A 15903-nucleotide genomic window follows, 5' to 3' on the forward strand; every position below is an offset into this window, starting at 1 on the left:
TAAATTGGTTTCGTTGTATTTGTCAATTAATAAGTTTATTTGTTGGGTTTTCCTGGTTTTCTGGTTAAACTTTTTAACGTAGGTTTAGTTTGATATCGATTATTAGTAGTTACTGTAGTTAGTTTTTTTAATAAAATTGTAAGTCTAATTTATAAATTAATTAGATTAGATTTAAGTCGTTTTTTTTAAATTATTTAGTTTAAGCTTGGTTATTATAGCATAAAGGATAGGTTCTAATATAATTTCTTTTTTAATTGTTATAAATTCGTAATTCGTAGCTTTCTTAAGTTTTAAGTTAGTTTTCATCTTAAGTTCGGAAAGATTATAATATTTCTTTAGTTAAAGTCCGTTTTTAAACTATTTTTTCAATGCCCTAAGTGAGTATACATCTATTAAATTCAAACGCAGAGCTCATTATGTTGATTTTTGAAGAGTTCCCTGGAATATCTTCCACATCTCATTTTTGAAGAGATCCCGCGAGATCGGGAACTCATCATCATCATCAGCCTATAGCTATGGGAACTATGTGGTTAAAACCAAAAATTTGCCGGAAGTCACTATTCCACGCGAACGAAGTCGCGGGCAAAAGCTAGTTTTTAATAAAAAGGAGGCCATTCTGGTGTTGTTAATTACGTTTGAATTAAAAGGCGGCCGAGTCACTTCCACTTCAATCTTTGTCCGTCTAACGCGCTCCGGTCCGTTTTGTAAATTAAATAAAACAAAGCAACTCCACAGCTTTACTGTTCTCCTGTAATAGCTTTAGCTGTTAGTGATAGCCCTCATTTTTATCCTTAATGCAGGTTTTGGTAATGTTATTTATAGTCAAGCTCAGGCAGAGCCATTCAAAGAGGTGTTTTAATAATTTTATGTAAAAATCCTTGACCTGGTGCTATTTTTAAGTGGCTGCTTGCTTATTAATTGCCTGTATGTTAGGTCGTAACGAAAAATTGTGGTGAAAGTGGTTAAACTTACGGTTTTATGAGACTAGGCACGGAATACTAACAATGCCACCCAGAGATTCATTCAAGCATACTTAGTTTTAAAATAATCAATGATGAAATTGAAATCCGTACTCCAATCACTTCCAGGTGCATCTGTCTCCACTGGTACAACCGCAAGTTCCGCCAGGACCACGAAGAGGACCCGGAGCCCACGACACACAAGAATGGAGTGAGCGTGGTCGAGAGTGGACCGGACCATAAATCCGGCCACCACGACCATAAGACCGGACACCACGACCACAAAGGCCATGAGAAGCACTCCCATGATCATAAGACAGCTGACAAACCGAAGCTGAAGTCCCAAGCTAGTGTGGGACGTGATGTGGATCTCATCAAGCAACCCTCGGCCGCCAGCGACACCTAAGCTAAGTCCCGACCAGTAGACTAGCCTATCTTAAGTCCGTGTGTAAGAAGCCCACGGGCCTCATGTATCCCATGTACTCGTACTCTCGATGTCGCCGTAATGTTGGTTGTCTACTCACGATATTAGATCTGTGTCTCTTGACAATAGTTGTCTGTGTGTTGAGCCCACACCACAGATCGCTGCTGTTCTTGGACTGTCTTTCCAATCTAGTCTTACGATTTTCGTAGCAGTCAGTCGGAATACTTTGTTTCTCAGACAATGATGAAATACTCACTTGTTTTATTTTAACCTTAATGAAGAAATGGGAGCACTTTAATCTGTATCTGTAAAGTTCCCATACGTTTACGTGACCTCATTTAATTACTTATTCACACAGTACGCCTTTGGACGTGCTTGAATTCCCAGTCGCGTTTTCAAATAGTTTCACGACTACCCTCTCCGTGTGTTGGCGTCACACTTACAAACAAACGGTTACAGTAAAACAATGTTACTTTATTTGTTTCACGCCACACAAGTATTACTTAAGATACACAATTAATTTTCTCGTAAGGTAACTCGGAACATTCTAGTATATAGACTTTAGTAATATGTACTAAACGTAATTTAATGTATTCTACTGTTTCATTTCAAAATATATAACATTTTCATTGTAATCATGTATGGAAATGGAGAATGAGCTGCCGCCATTTTATGTCTGTAGGATTCGGCGGTCCATTCTCTCGAGAGTGGTCATCTACTGTACATACATACTGTGGTACACTCGGTGACATACTCAATATCATAATAATTATACATATATAAAATGTTCCAGTCTGTTCTCACGTATCCCTTACTATAATCAAACTTGTAAATATTTTGTAATGTGTCTACATATTATTGTCTTTTGTATTAATGTTATGGCATATATATATACAATGTTAGTTACATATCATTTTAATTAGGACCTACCATTTATTCACACGTAACTCTCACCGCTCATTTTTTACTTTAAAACTTTTTACTTGCGTCATTATTTTATCGTGATAAAAAATTAGATTCGTAATAATTATAATTTCTGAGTGAATATATTTTTGAAAAATTTACAACCACAACTCAAAATTCGTATAGGTATCTTAAGTTTTAGTGACCCCTTAAAGTTTTAAACGCGATCGTTTTAAAAGTTTTAATCATTCTAAACCTTACCGTCCGTTGTGAACAGAATGGATTTAGTAAAATAGTTATAAACTGCAGTTTTAATTAACAATAAACTATAGAACACATGATTACGACCATGTACTATAAGAATTGCATGCAGTTTATACTCGTATGAGAGCTTAGTAACGTTTCAAACATAACTTTTTATAACGTAGGGAGTAACTACGTCACTCTTATGGTCTTCATTTCATCCAATTCATTTATATATCAGGTATATAAAGGTAAAACGCGACTCATTCTCTACTTATATTACTTCTAAACTGACTGACAGCCTATTATAAGATATTGGGGGTTGCGTAAACCCGCAAACGGCTCATCTATTGCTGTCCCACGTTCAATCTGTAGCCAGGCAGTGGATCAGTTCCCTGTCGAGGCAATTTCGTTTCCATCTACGTAGTGTTACAATTATAATAAACATTTAATCATTATAAAGAATAATATTACAATATCAATACAATAGCTGTACGTGTTTACATTCGATGTTGTGTCTCGGTGTTTTATCATTATCGAAGATATCTAATAGACCAATTTATGATCATCGTGTAGGATAGTCTCAGTGTTACTGTGTTATGGAATGCGGAATACCATATCTACTCGCACTCACGTTACTTCGCCGTTCCTCATTACCTACTTTACGTTGTACTTTCGATACTTTATAAAACCTTGGAATTTTTATCCTAAGAGACTGAGAAGAGTGTTCTAAAATAAATTTCAAAGAAATCATTTATTTATCAGTTTTGATGATTTACCTTCTATAGTGCTATAATTTGATAGTCATCGATTTACACAATAATTTAATTTTTGAATATATATTTTTGGGTCTACGGATTGAATTCATCACTCATTGTGGGGTCCAATGCTTGGTCCAGAAAAATCAAATTATGTATCGGATTTATGAATGCTTATCTGTTCGTATTGAAAGCACACTTAATTTTACTCGTTAGTTTTCTGATATTCTAGTCTTTAAGTATTTTTACTTTTAATGTTTTTTTTTTACTTATTGGGATATGCGTAAGATCGATGGATCGTTGCGAGTTGATTGAACTTATCTCATACATTTTTGTGTACTTACTGCACTGGATCTATGAGAATGTACTAGTCTCTGTCTACTGTCTAATTTGTATGTGCCATAAACTTGCTGATATATAGAGTTGTATGAAAAATGTATGAGCAGAAGTTGTCACAGGTCTTCTGTAGTAAAGAAGGAAGCTACTTCGAGAAGGACGGGATTACTGTTGTATATTTATTGATTAGGAGTAATGATGAAGACATTGTGTGTTGTACTGGTATTAATGTTTATGAATGTTTATTTAAGTTCTGGGACCGACTAGCGGATGCTTGTGTAGGTACAGAAAGCATGGATTTATTTTGGAAAACTATATAAAATATTCCAATTTCAATCCAAACTGAAATGAAGAAAATATTAATTGAAATGAAAATAGAAACATCAAATATATATGGCGTCCTTGAGCTCTGGATTCTGTATGTAATGATGTTTTGTCTTTCATTGAGTGTGGTACACCTACCAGGCTTGCATAATGAGCTAGGCGTCCGCCAGTTGTGCCCACAAAGTATTCCATATACCTAAAGATATTAAGTTCGTCGATGTGTTAGGGTAAGAACAAACTAGTTTATTGTATTATAACTGGTAACTATAGTCTGTACTTTATAATTACATATATGTATGTATGTATAGTATTATTTTAAACATGCATTATGAGCTTTAGCGCCTGAATTTCGCTTAAGGAAAGATGCCAAAGAGAATATTATCAGTTATTTTTACATGCTTTTGTTTGATCGATTAAATGCTTGAAGGAAGTTAATTAATTGGAAAATAACAATGTGTCACGCTGCTTATATTTCACGTGCACTGTCACTCGATATATTTATGAATTTAAATCCAAGCATTTTGATTGATCAATCGATCATAGCCGAATTATTATAGTTGTTATAAAATTAAATAATATATATCTATTGAATGGTTAAATAAATTATACATGAAATATATATAATATTTAAAAGTTTTTTAAAGCAATTAGCGATTTCGTTCAAATAAATTGCCGTGCCAAAGTTAATGTTAAAGTGGTTTAACCATATCTTTGAATTTTATATAAAATATTTATGTTTCATTAAAATTATATGATATATTTATGCTATATAATGTAAAGCTTTGTCTGGAATTGAGAATTATTTTCAAGGAATATGATATTAAATTATTTTTCTTAAACAAATCTATGATTTATATATATTAATTCAGGTGTAAACGAAAGTCGACTTATTTATGTAAACTTTAGTTAATCAGAACTCGGTTTAGCAAGATTAACACAATTAACTTTAACCGAGCAACCGATACGTAATTATAATTACATTTACTTAATTTACTCTCGATTTACTTAGGTAATTAGTTATTATTTTGATAGTACTTTTATGTCTGTATTTAAAGTATATATGGACGCTATAGATGAATGCTATGCTATATAAATGTTCATGTATGTAGTGTCTACCCTGGGACTCTCGATAATGATAACGACAAAAATCAGTCAATAAGTCATGACTTTCTTTAAAAGATTTTCAGCCTTGCTCTTTTTGTAATAAAGTTGGAAATCTATTAGTGAACCTATAAATAAACATCTAACTTAACGATCGATTTCTATCGTTATCATTATCGAGAGTGTCAGCTCCGGTCTGTTATTGCAGACCATTCTGTTTCCTTTGACAGCGTTGTATGAGACATTCCGCTTTATATGTTTCAATTGATCGTCATGTATTACGTATGAATATTGTGAAACGCATTAGTTAGTTGTTAGGGTATAAACAGTATATTATCATTAACATATTATGTACTAAATGTTACCACAACCGTTGTTATGACACGGCCACATCTCTCGATAAAACCTCTCGAGGTTTTCCTGACTTCACCCTTACCCCCACACCTAAGCTCTATTCACTGTGATAAAATAATTGTAAGAAAATTAAAAGTTAAAAATATAAAATTTAAATTTAAAAAATCAATACGAATAACGTTTGTTGTTAATTTTTCTATGCTTCCGTCTGTTTTGGGCAGTTTTTTCGATTGACGAATGACGATGAAATATTGTGAAACTTGAAGAATATCACAGTGAATATAATTATTGGTTCTATGCCTATTGTCCAAGTACCGTTTAGGTTTTATTTTGTAAGATTTATTTCATAATATATTGTATCTTCTGGGGTCAGAATGATGTATTTGTATTGTATGTTTGGTTTGAGCTGACTCCACTTCAATATCCCACGTCTAAGTATATGTTACACTGTAATCTGTTAATTTAAATATATCGACGTGTTTTATATTATCGTATATTATGATATATTTTAATTTATCACGACTGTGCTGTTTTATATCTCATATATTTTATACCGATGTCTCTAAATAAAATGTGAACAAGATTGTCGAGTTTTATTACCCCCATAAAAGATTTACGGTACAATAAAATTATCTAATTAAAATAAACGATTTCCACAAATATCGACTGCCTCGATGGTCGAGTGGTCGCAAGTGCGTCTGGCGGACAAAAAGTCTCGGGTTCCATTCCCAGGTCGGGCAAAGTATTACTGAGCCGACATATGAAAGCATTCTCAGTAGTATAACGGAGTCTTGAATTTTGTCCAGTATATGGCAATAGGCTCACCCACCCCTATTGCACGGGACTTATAAATGGTAAAAAGAGGGTGTACATTCTATAGTGGCATTACGTGTCGTAATGTGTACCTCTGCCTACCCCTTCGAGGATTTAGGGCGTGACGATATGTATTGTACCTACAAATACTTTGCTACTCCTAAGCATGCAGTAAGCATGACTATCGAATTATGAATTTTAAGTTCGATACTCGGTTCAGGTAATATTTGGATTTTGTATAACTAAGGATCACCTCTCGTAGAAAGATATATCAAGAACTAGATGTTCTGAAAAAAGAAAAAGCCTGTCAAATCCCGATATGCGATCGATGGATTAAAAAATGGTAGACTATAGCATCCATCTCGACTTTTTTTTTTTGAGGGGGAAAATCATCCAATGATTTCTCCCGCCTTGGGCAAAGCGAGAGGGAGTGTCAGACTCTTACTGACTAAAAACTGGTGTTTCTCGGTATAATTTGTTTGTTACACCGACTTCCGAAATTAAAGTTATTTTTAACTTTTTTAGTGAAGTCGGTTTATTTTTTTGTAAAAAGTATTTTATTTCACACTTTTTTAACTAAAAAAACCGGCCAAGTGCGAGTCGGACTCGCTCATGAAGGGTTCCGTAACAGCAAGTAGATGACATAATATAAAAGTTGTAAAATAACTTGGTTTTACATAGTGTTTGTATGAACGACAAAGTTATATTTGCGGTTTTTGAAAATGTTTTTTTTTCTTAAAAACTAATAATGATATCTCGTTCAAGCCAATTTTCGTTGATAGTTTTCATTGAAGTCTACAGCATATATTTTTTTTTAGTTTTCTCACTCTCTTAGTTTAAAAGTTATAGTTAGAGGGGAGGGGACACTCATTTTTCCACTTTGGAAGCGTCTAACTTTCAAACGATTGATTTTGACGAAAAGTGGTTTTAGGAACCTTAATGTCTTTTTTAAAGACCTATCCATAGACACCCATCACGGATATGTTAGCTGAAAAATTTTTTTTTTAATCAGTTCCATGTATGGAGGCCCCTTTAATTTTTAAATTTATTAATTTTTATTCAAAATTCGAATAGCGGTTACCAAAATACATCATCCTACAAAGTTTCAACTATATAGGCCCAACAGTTTCGGAAATAAATGGCTGTGACATACGGACGGACGGACGGACAGACAGACATGACGAATCTATAAGGGTTCCGTTTTTTGCCATTTGGCTACGGAACCCTAAAAGTCGGTTAAAATTCTCTATCTCAATTATTTATTTGTATTGTCACAGTCACTTTATTAACTTTATTGTGATTTCTATGTGAGTATGAAGTTCCATTGGCCATTTCTGGTCTTCTTCATCAGTTCCACCTCTTCAAATGTTACTTTTTGACTGTAAATGCTTCAATCCTAGATGAATATACCAAAATCACTATCTAGTTCCCTATAATATTTGAGGAGTTCCCTCGATTTCTCTAAGATCCCATCATCAGATCCTAATTTGGTGACAATGGGACCACCTCAGAACTATCTACTTTTGAACAAAAAAGAATTTTGAAAATCCGTCGACAATTGACGGAGTATTCGATGAACAAACATACGTTAAAAAAAAAAAAAACATACAAACAGCCGAACACAGTACCTCCTCCTTTTTGTAAAGTCGGTAAAAAAATGGTAGACTATAGCATCCATCTCGACTTTTTTTTTGGGGAAAATCATCCAATGATTTCTCCCGCCTTGGGCAAAGCGAGAGGGAGTGTCAGACTCTTACTGACTAAAAACCACCCCGTTCCTGCTTTTTGAGCCGGAGCCCCGGTAAACCTGCTAGGTAGTCCGCAACTCCGGATGTAACTCTCGATGGACTCAATTATATCTACACAACTTGTAAAAAAAGGGTTAAAGTAGCACCCACTTTCCCTAATGAGTTATTAAATCCCATGGAATCGTGGGCGAACCTATTTTCATACATCAGGCACCATTCCTAAATCCCGCTACTAAAATATAGGAAGCTAATATTGACAGAAAACACAATTATAAAATCAACACCAATAATATAGCAAAGCTTAATAACTAATTCGACACAACCGACATCTAGCGGACGGTGCATGTACTTTTGTGTATGTGATAGCGCTGTAGTTGCCATGCGCTACAAGTAAACAATGAAGACTCAGTTCACTCAGTAGTTCGTCATATTGCTACTAGATGTCTCTTTTAATGATTATGTACAAAAAAGTTTAGTCTTTATATTGTGAGTTTCCTGTTTAGGGAATTATGCTGATGTTATCAACTGTTAGTAAGTTAATAAAAACCTTGTTTTAATAATTTTACATATCATTATTTAATATTTAGTTACCAATCCTACAAAAAACCTTAAAAACCAAATTTTAATGGCTATGATTTTGATACAAAATAACGGTCTGTTAAATTTTACCTACATAGGTAGGCACTGTAAGGAAACAATAAACAGTTCTAAGTATTTTATCAGTTTTACTCTGCATAAGTAGGTAATAAAAAATATCTAGGTATAGTGAACTTAGTTGTGATGACTCATTGGGGTATTTCCATAGTCATAATAAAAGAAGTTTGTTTTTAATATTTCTGTGGCTATTTCATAATATATTCATAAGTTCATTGAATGATACTAGGCAAACATAAAACGTTGGCGCTATATTTTAAGTTGGTCGCGCGAGTCACCACACTCGCCACTCTCGACGCGGTTTCGATAAACCGCGATAATAATTCTGGCACAGCGCGGCAACGTCGCGAGATCGCGCGCCCGGTGTGACGCGACGCGTGTAAGATCCACTTCACACGAAACACTTTTATGCTGCGACACGAAAGTTGTAACGCACCTAATCAATTGTAACGTATGTTTCATTGGTTCGAAGCTAAAATCGTTTCTTTTTTTATTAGTTGGATTGATGATATGTTCAAAAAAAAAACATTATCTTTATTCAGTAGTTGATAAGTAAGCACTTAATACATAGACGTCTAAAAACGCGGCTTAGATGATCTAATTGAGGTCTAACATAAGTGGCGTTAGACCAACTTTGAAGTAAAAATGTCTAATAATGTCAATGGACTACTCAATGTCTTCGCAAGCGTTGATAAAAAGTGTTTGAAGGATTTGGAATGCCAAATCCTTCAAACACTTTTTATAATCAAATAATTTTAACACTTTTTATCAAAGAAGATTTTGTATGCAGCTAATGAGCTTCATACGCAAAAAAATATTACTTTAAAAAAAAATCGATTATTTTTCTTTTCAAGGCAAAAGTCGCGCGAGCGTCGAGTCTGAACCGCGTCATACATTGATCGTGCGTATCGGCCGCTCGCCCGCGCGCCCGCCTCGCCTCCAGCCGCCAGTTGCCGCGGCGAACTCTAGTCGCGCAGACCGTTGTGACGCGGCGCGATTTTTTGTTCAAATACCTAGTGTCAAAATGCAGAGGAAATTCGTACTATCTGATCATTCATTGAAGAGACTCATTAAAGAAGTGAAGAAGAGAGAATGTTTGTGGAATCCACATCACGAACGTTACAATGACAGATATCGAATGGCTAAGGCTTGGATGGAGATAGCGGAACTGTTGGAACTACCAGGTGCGATGTTTAATGTACACTTTGATACGAAACGCGACACGTGGGTCTGCGCCGCACCGCGCGCCGTTCACCGGCCGCTCGTCATAATAGTGCGCCCGCGCGAATGTAGATGGCGTTAGTAGTCCCAAACCCAACTGACTGCTTTATTTGTATACCTAATGTAGTTACATAGGTACACAAAACAATACTTTGTAGATTACTATATTGTTTCTGCGACTCCTAATTAATTTAATTTACCTAATTATATTAAATTGCCTATTTATATTAATGTGACAATATTAACATAATTTGTTTAAAATATGTTAGTTAGGTTTTATTCCTTCGGCTACTAAATATAATAAACATGATGAATGATAATTAAACACGATGACAAAGGTGTTCACATATTTAACTTATTCGTCATAGCATTATCATGTTAGACTTATTCAAAAGGCACTTACCAACAGCAAATCCGCGGGTAATTATACCCCAAGGCGATCATGCGCCCCTGGTAGAGATGTGACGGCCAAAAAAAAAACTTTGCGTTTCAACTCTGTTAGTTATTTCATTGCATCACAATTATCCCGCATATCGTTAATAGGGTGGATTGATCCGATCTATGATAGCATTGATCCAAAACTATGGCACACCATCGTTAGCGATACTCATTCAAAGGACGGCTTTGTATGGAAATGTTATAATGTGCCCATTTCAATTGCTAATCAATGTAATCGCTCAACAAAAAATATTTCAGCCATGGTATTTTATATTTTAAAAAAATAAGTAGCAAAATCTATCGTGTTGTTACTAATCTTAGTCTGTTTTATCCTTTCCATTCCACAGAGGATCGTCTCCGAGTAAGATGGAAGAATCTCCGAGACCTGTACAAGAAGGAAGTGAAAAAGTTTGGCTCAGTAAACTACACAGGAAAGTGGAGACATTATAATGCGATGAAGTTTCTAAACAAGACACTTGAGAGCCCTAAACCAGACCAAACCGAGGACAGAGAACCAAATGAAGACCAGACTATTAGAGACAATGAAGACCAGACCAGTAGAGACAATGAAGAAGGAAACGAGGGAAGCAAAGTAGCTACCAAAGAAGAATTAACAGACGATGACTTTGATTTTGTAGATGAACAAGAAAATGTTACAGCTGAGAGCCCCGAAGCAGAAGTATACTTCGAACAGGGATACGAAGAAGACCCCATATCTGACAAAATGCAGAAAATAGCAGAGGAAGACTATGATATGATGTTCTTGAAGTCTTTGGCGCCGTATTTTAGGCAACTGGATCCGATAAGGAAACTGGTGGTGAGGAGTAAGATGCAGGATATGTTGCTGAATGAGATCGCGGCGCAGGCGTCGGTAAGCCAACAATTCCATTCGAAGAAGAGTTAATATCTAAAAGTGATTTTATTAAAGTACAGACAAATTTTATAGTACGTAAGTAATATTCTCAAGTTACAACCAAGAGTGAATTCGTATATGACAAACAGTGTCTTAGTGAACCTCGCAATATAGAAAGACAATGCTTAGGACCAAAATAATACGATATGTTGGTTATGTTTTATGAGAAATGTTATGAAAAAGTTAAAATAATGTAAGAGAGTAAAACTTCCGTTATGAAGACTGACTTTTATACGCGTGTTAGTTATAAAATGTCTTTATTCTATTGTTAAATATGTCGAATAGAAATGTTTCTAACATAATGATAATACTTATGCCAGGACCTGCGAAGAAAAGGGACTTAGTTCGCTCAGTAAAAATATATTTAAGATTGTAAAGAAAAAATAATACCTTTTTTGCACTCAGAGACATTTAGTAATTACTTAAACTATTCCTTAGTAACGATTTTGTTCCAAAATTAATCGCTAAGGACGTTAAGTAACCATTAAATGACTCTGAGTACCAGCTTAAGAGTATCAGACAAGAGTCCCTGATCTTCACTGGCCCTTGGATCATTCAATTGAGAGATTATGATCCTTTGTTGATGATATAAAATGATTGCACAAACAAATGACTCTGAACTTAAGTAGGTACTAACTAACTAGGTAGGCTAAGTTTAAAAAAATATCTAATGTTTACGTTTATATTGTTCACGACCTATTTTTGCAAACTTTGGCTTCTTTGAAGAGTTCTGTAAGGCTTTTTACTCTTACTGGTGGTGCCTTATGTAAGTTTGTTGTAAAACTTTGATATTTATTTGTGGAGCCAGACGACAAATGAAAAGTGATCTTGCATCTGTTCAATCCACGATAAATATTAAGATTAGATTTAATCCACGATTTAAGTATTCATGAAAATCCGTAAGATATTCAAAAATATTTTACAATTACTGGGTCACTTTACTGTCCAAGTTACCGCAAGCACTAATTGCGGCTGCTAAGAATTGAACAACAACAACAACAACAACTGTTGTCTTAGATTAAATTCCCTTGAGTTTGCGATGTTTCGCCTCATGCATGTGGTTTCACTGTAACCAGTCATTTTTGTATCAAGGAACACGAATTCTACAGTTTTAAGATGTAACTGGTACTAATTTGATATTACATTTAAATCCGATCTTCGATCCGATTTGATCCGTCCGTCCTCTCAATATCATATAATATTTATTTGCATTCCTTAATTCTAAACGAATGTTCTTCAATATCTAATGTGGTATTAACACAGGCACGATGTGTTTTCTATTGTTGTCTTATATATCGCATACGAGAGGTTAAAAAAGCATTTACAAAGGTTTTTAAACATTTCAGTCCTTAATACTTTTAATCTAGATACAAAACCCGGGTCTGCATAAAATGCGTCATTGGTTACCAAAGTAGACTAAAAAAATACATATTACTTAGTTACATCGATGTTAGTTATTCATTAGTTAAGAAAAATGCAACATAAGGTGCGTTGGGGTAAGATCGGCGCAGGGGTAAGAACGTACAGATCAAATATCTCACTTCGAGTTGACCGGAGCGAGTGGTGGTCACTGCGGGACGGAGCGGAATTTAATGACGTGCCACGCAATGTGATCAGCATTAAAAAATATAGCCAAATAAGTGAGATATTTGATTTGTACGTTATTACCCCTGCGCCGATCTTACCCCAACGCACCTTAGTTTGTGAACTATGTTGTATGTTAATGTTATGTGTTATTTCATTGTTAAGATAAACTTGAATTACAGGGACGTTATTATTAATTAAAAGTACCCTTTACCGACGAGCATGTATGAAAAGACTGATGACTGTTGATGAAGCGAAAGAGGTATGTAAGAATCGTATAACTAGTTGCATTTGTCACTAATGTCAAAAATCAATCTTAATCTAAAGATTATGGATTGAGACCGATTATAGAAATCGGCAGTTAGACGACAAAATAAAAAAGTACGTGCCTAGTATTTATTCATTACCTAACTGACGGTCTAGGTAGATTTTAGGTAATTTTCATGCTCCGTCATCATCCCTATTATGTATGTTATTGAACTTATTGATGAGTGAAGTAGTAGTCTATGTAGCAAATAGATTTACGGCTGAATACTGAAATGCTCAAAGCTTGAGTTGTAATTAAATATTCCGCCATAATTTTACAAATTAATAACAATATTTTTTGTAAGAGCGTCTTACAATTGAGTGGCTTTTAAGTAACTTTTTAAAAACCTCAATGTTTTAAAATCTCCATTTTGTTTTCTATCATCAGAACTAAATAAAAACGGAACAATTAGGCAAAACCGCTAGAATAAAAATCTGGATATTGGGAAATTTCGTAGGTACTATTGAGTTGCAACTCTAGCGCCCATTGCATTCGTATTGCGTGGATTTTTAAGAACTAAATGATATTGAATTTGGCTTTATACTCCGTATTCTGAATGTTATTTCATATTTTATACATATAGATACGATTGGGGTTGTATGTATAGTTTAGACTTTGTATAATAAAAGGGATGATGACGGGGTATGAACATTTAAAATCTATTTAGTCCGTCAGTTAGGTAATGAAAAAATATTAGGCTACAAGTATTTTTAATTTTGTCATATCAAATAACAATACTTAGATACGTTATTTCTAGGCTTAAAACGTACCTAGAAGTAACGGCGCGCGATATTTCAAATCAATATATCTTCAAAAGTATTTGTTTTCGTAAGAAAATAAATGCGTATCTAATATTTTAGAATAATCTACAAGACGGACATTAAAATAAAAATTAGTCATCTACCCTATTATTGAGATTTTATTGGATTGAAACTGCATTGACATTGAGATTAGTTTCAAGAGTAAGCGCCCTGGAAGTCATTGGAGATGTCTATGTTCAACAGTTGATGTCTTGTGGCTGATTGGATGATGATATTATTATAAATATTAGCAACATGTGATAGATACAGATATTTTTAAATAGAAATGTACCAAGAACACCAAGTCAAAGAGACTTGTTCAAAGTTTAACTTAGATTTAAGTAAGGACCTAACTATTGCCTTAAACGCAACATAAAACTAAGTAAACCAAGTTATTAATGTTAAGTAACTGTTTCAAGTTAGTCGAACAATAGTGGCGTAACTTGATGTTTGTAATGAAAAGTTTTAAAATGTATGCTACAATTAAAAATGCTATCTTTTGTTATAATCTGTGGTTTTATTTACAAAAAATACATAGAATAGATGATATTAATCAAATAAGTGTTTCTTAGATTTTAGAAAGAAAATGAGGTTTAAAGTTTTTTTTTTAGAAATATTTTACACGACAACAAAAGCTTCTAAGTCCAAATCAATGTCTTGTAGGCTTTCAATTCTAAATTTCTAGTACATCGGCAATATTTTGAATAATATAAAAAAAAACTGGTAATTTAGATACTTACCTGAACATCTCCCTATCCCTTCTTCAATCGCTATACTAGCAGATATTATAGATAAAATAAATACCACGCTATACTATTTAAGAACGGCCATAGAAAAAATTTAGGCTTTGTTGTCTAAAACAAACATCCTAAACCCTTGTTACCTGGAACCTGGAAACAACTGCAAAGGGACAACTACTTAACTACAAGTACTGCGTCATAACACAGACAGGTAAGTAAATCAATGTCGAGCTACGACAGGCTAAATAAATAGGTCACGGTCAGGACACGACGCATGCATCGTGCAACTCCGCCGGCAACACCCGAACACCGAACACTGCGCTACTCACGAAACCCAGCCACTAAAATACTACCAGCCAAAGTTCTGCCAAACAGTTTCACAGTCTGAATAGTTGGTGAACAGCAAATGAAATAAAAACCTCGCAATAGTTGCGGTCGCCTTGCAGTAACTTGGCTTTCAAACTTTTTATACCGATGACGTTTGGCGGGCGGCGGGACTAGGGGCATGCGGGCCTGTTGCCGCTGCATACAACCCAAACAAAACACGCGCGGCAGAGCGGCAACGTCGCGCCCCGGCTCCGCGCCGGGAATCGATTCCTCTCCCGCCGCGCGCCACCGACAGGTTTTACTCGCAATAGTGAAGCACTAAAAGCTTAATTACCGTAAATTACCGATTTTTCATTAGTTAGTGACACGTTCGTGTTTATTTTTTTTTATTGTTTTTACTAAATTGCGGTTGTAAAAGACCTGTTTTTGCGGATATTAGACTGACACAGTTCCTTTTTGCCTGGGTTTCTGCTGGTCTTAACATTTATAATTAAAATAATTCAGTTAATTTCAGCTTAGTTAAATGAAGTTAATTTTTAGGATGAAAATTCAGATTAATGACTGAAATAAGTTTCAATATCAAACACAACACACAAAAAACATAAACGTGGATATAAATTGGAATATTAATGATCTCCTGTAATCATTAGATGACGGGAAGCGTCCATACCGTTCCAGTACCCAACTGCGGAACTATTTGGAACTTTTGTAAACAAAAAGAAAAATATGGAGTAGCGTACTGTAGTGCAGGTTAGGATAGGTTCTGATTTGTTTTGATTAGATACGAGAAACAGCGTTATAATTTGTTACCTAAGTTTTATTGGAACCATTTCCCCTGGGCGATACTAGCTTTTCATAGCACGAATAGCGGGTTCCAGCAAAAAGTTTACCGGTTGATTTCCTGCATGTTGATTCTTTTTTAAACCTTAATGGAACTTTTGAATTCTATTTCCATT

At 34.7% G+C, this 15903-nt stretch overlaps 2 protein-coding genes across 4 annotated transcripts in view; both read left to right on the plus strand.

Annotated features, from left to right (window-relative positions):
- Positions 1–5985, plus strand: part of LOC126912564 (uncharacterized) — a 74800-nt gene extending 68815 nt beyond the window's left edge. For all 3 annotated transcript variants that reach the window (XM_050705177.1, XM_050705178.1, XM_050705179.1), the window contains exon 6: positions 1089–5985. In XM_050705177.1, the coding sequence (XP_050561134.1) occupies positions 1089–1365 (277 nt within the window). In that variant the 3' untranslated portion in view covers positions 1366–5985. The remainder of the gene's footprint in view (positions 1–1088) is intronic.
- Positions 5986–9542: 3557 nt separating this feature from the next.
- On the plus strand, positions 9543–11585 carry LOC118264737 (uncharacterized). The gene is made up of 2 exons (XM_035577356.2): positions 9543–9801; positions 10624–11585. The coding sequence occupies exons 1-2, from the start codon at positions 9642–9644 to the stop codon at positions 11178–11180; spliced, it is 717 nt and encodes a 238-aa protein (XP_035433249.2). The 5' UTR covers positions 9543–9641; the 3' UTR covers positions 11181–11585.
- The last annotated feature ends 4318 nt before the right edge of the window (positions 11586–15903 follow it).

The sequence above is a fragment of the Spodoptera frugiperda genome, chromosome 26, assembly GCF_023101765.2.
Source record: "Spodoptera frugiperda isolate SF20-4 chromosome 26, AGI-APGP_CSIRO_Sfru_2.0, whole genome shotgun sequence".
NCBI lineage: Eukaryota > Metazoa > Arthropoda > Insecta > Lepidoptera > Noctuidae > Spodoptera > Spodoptera frugiperda.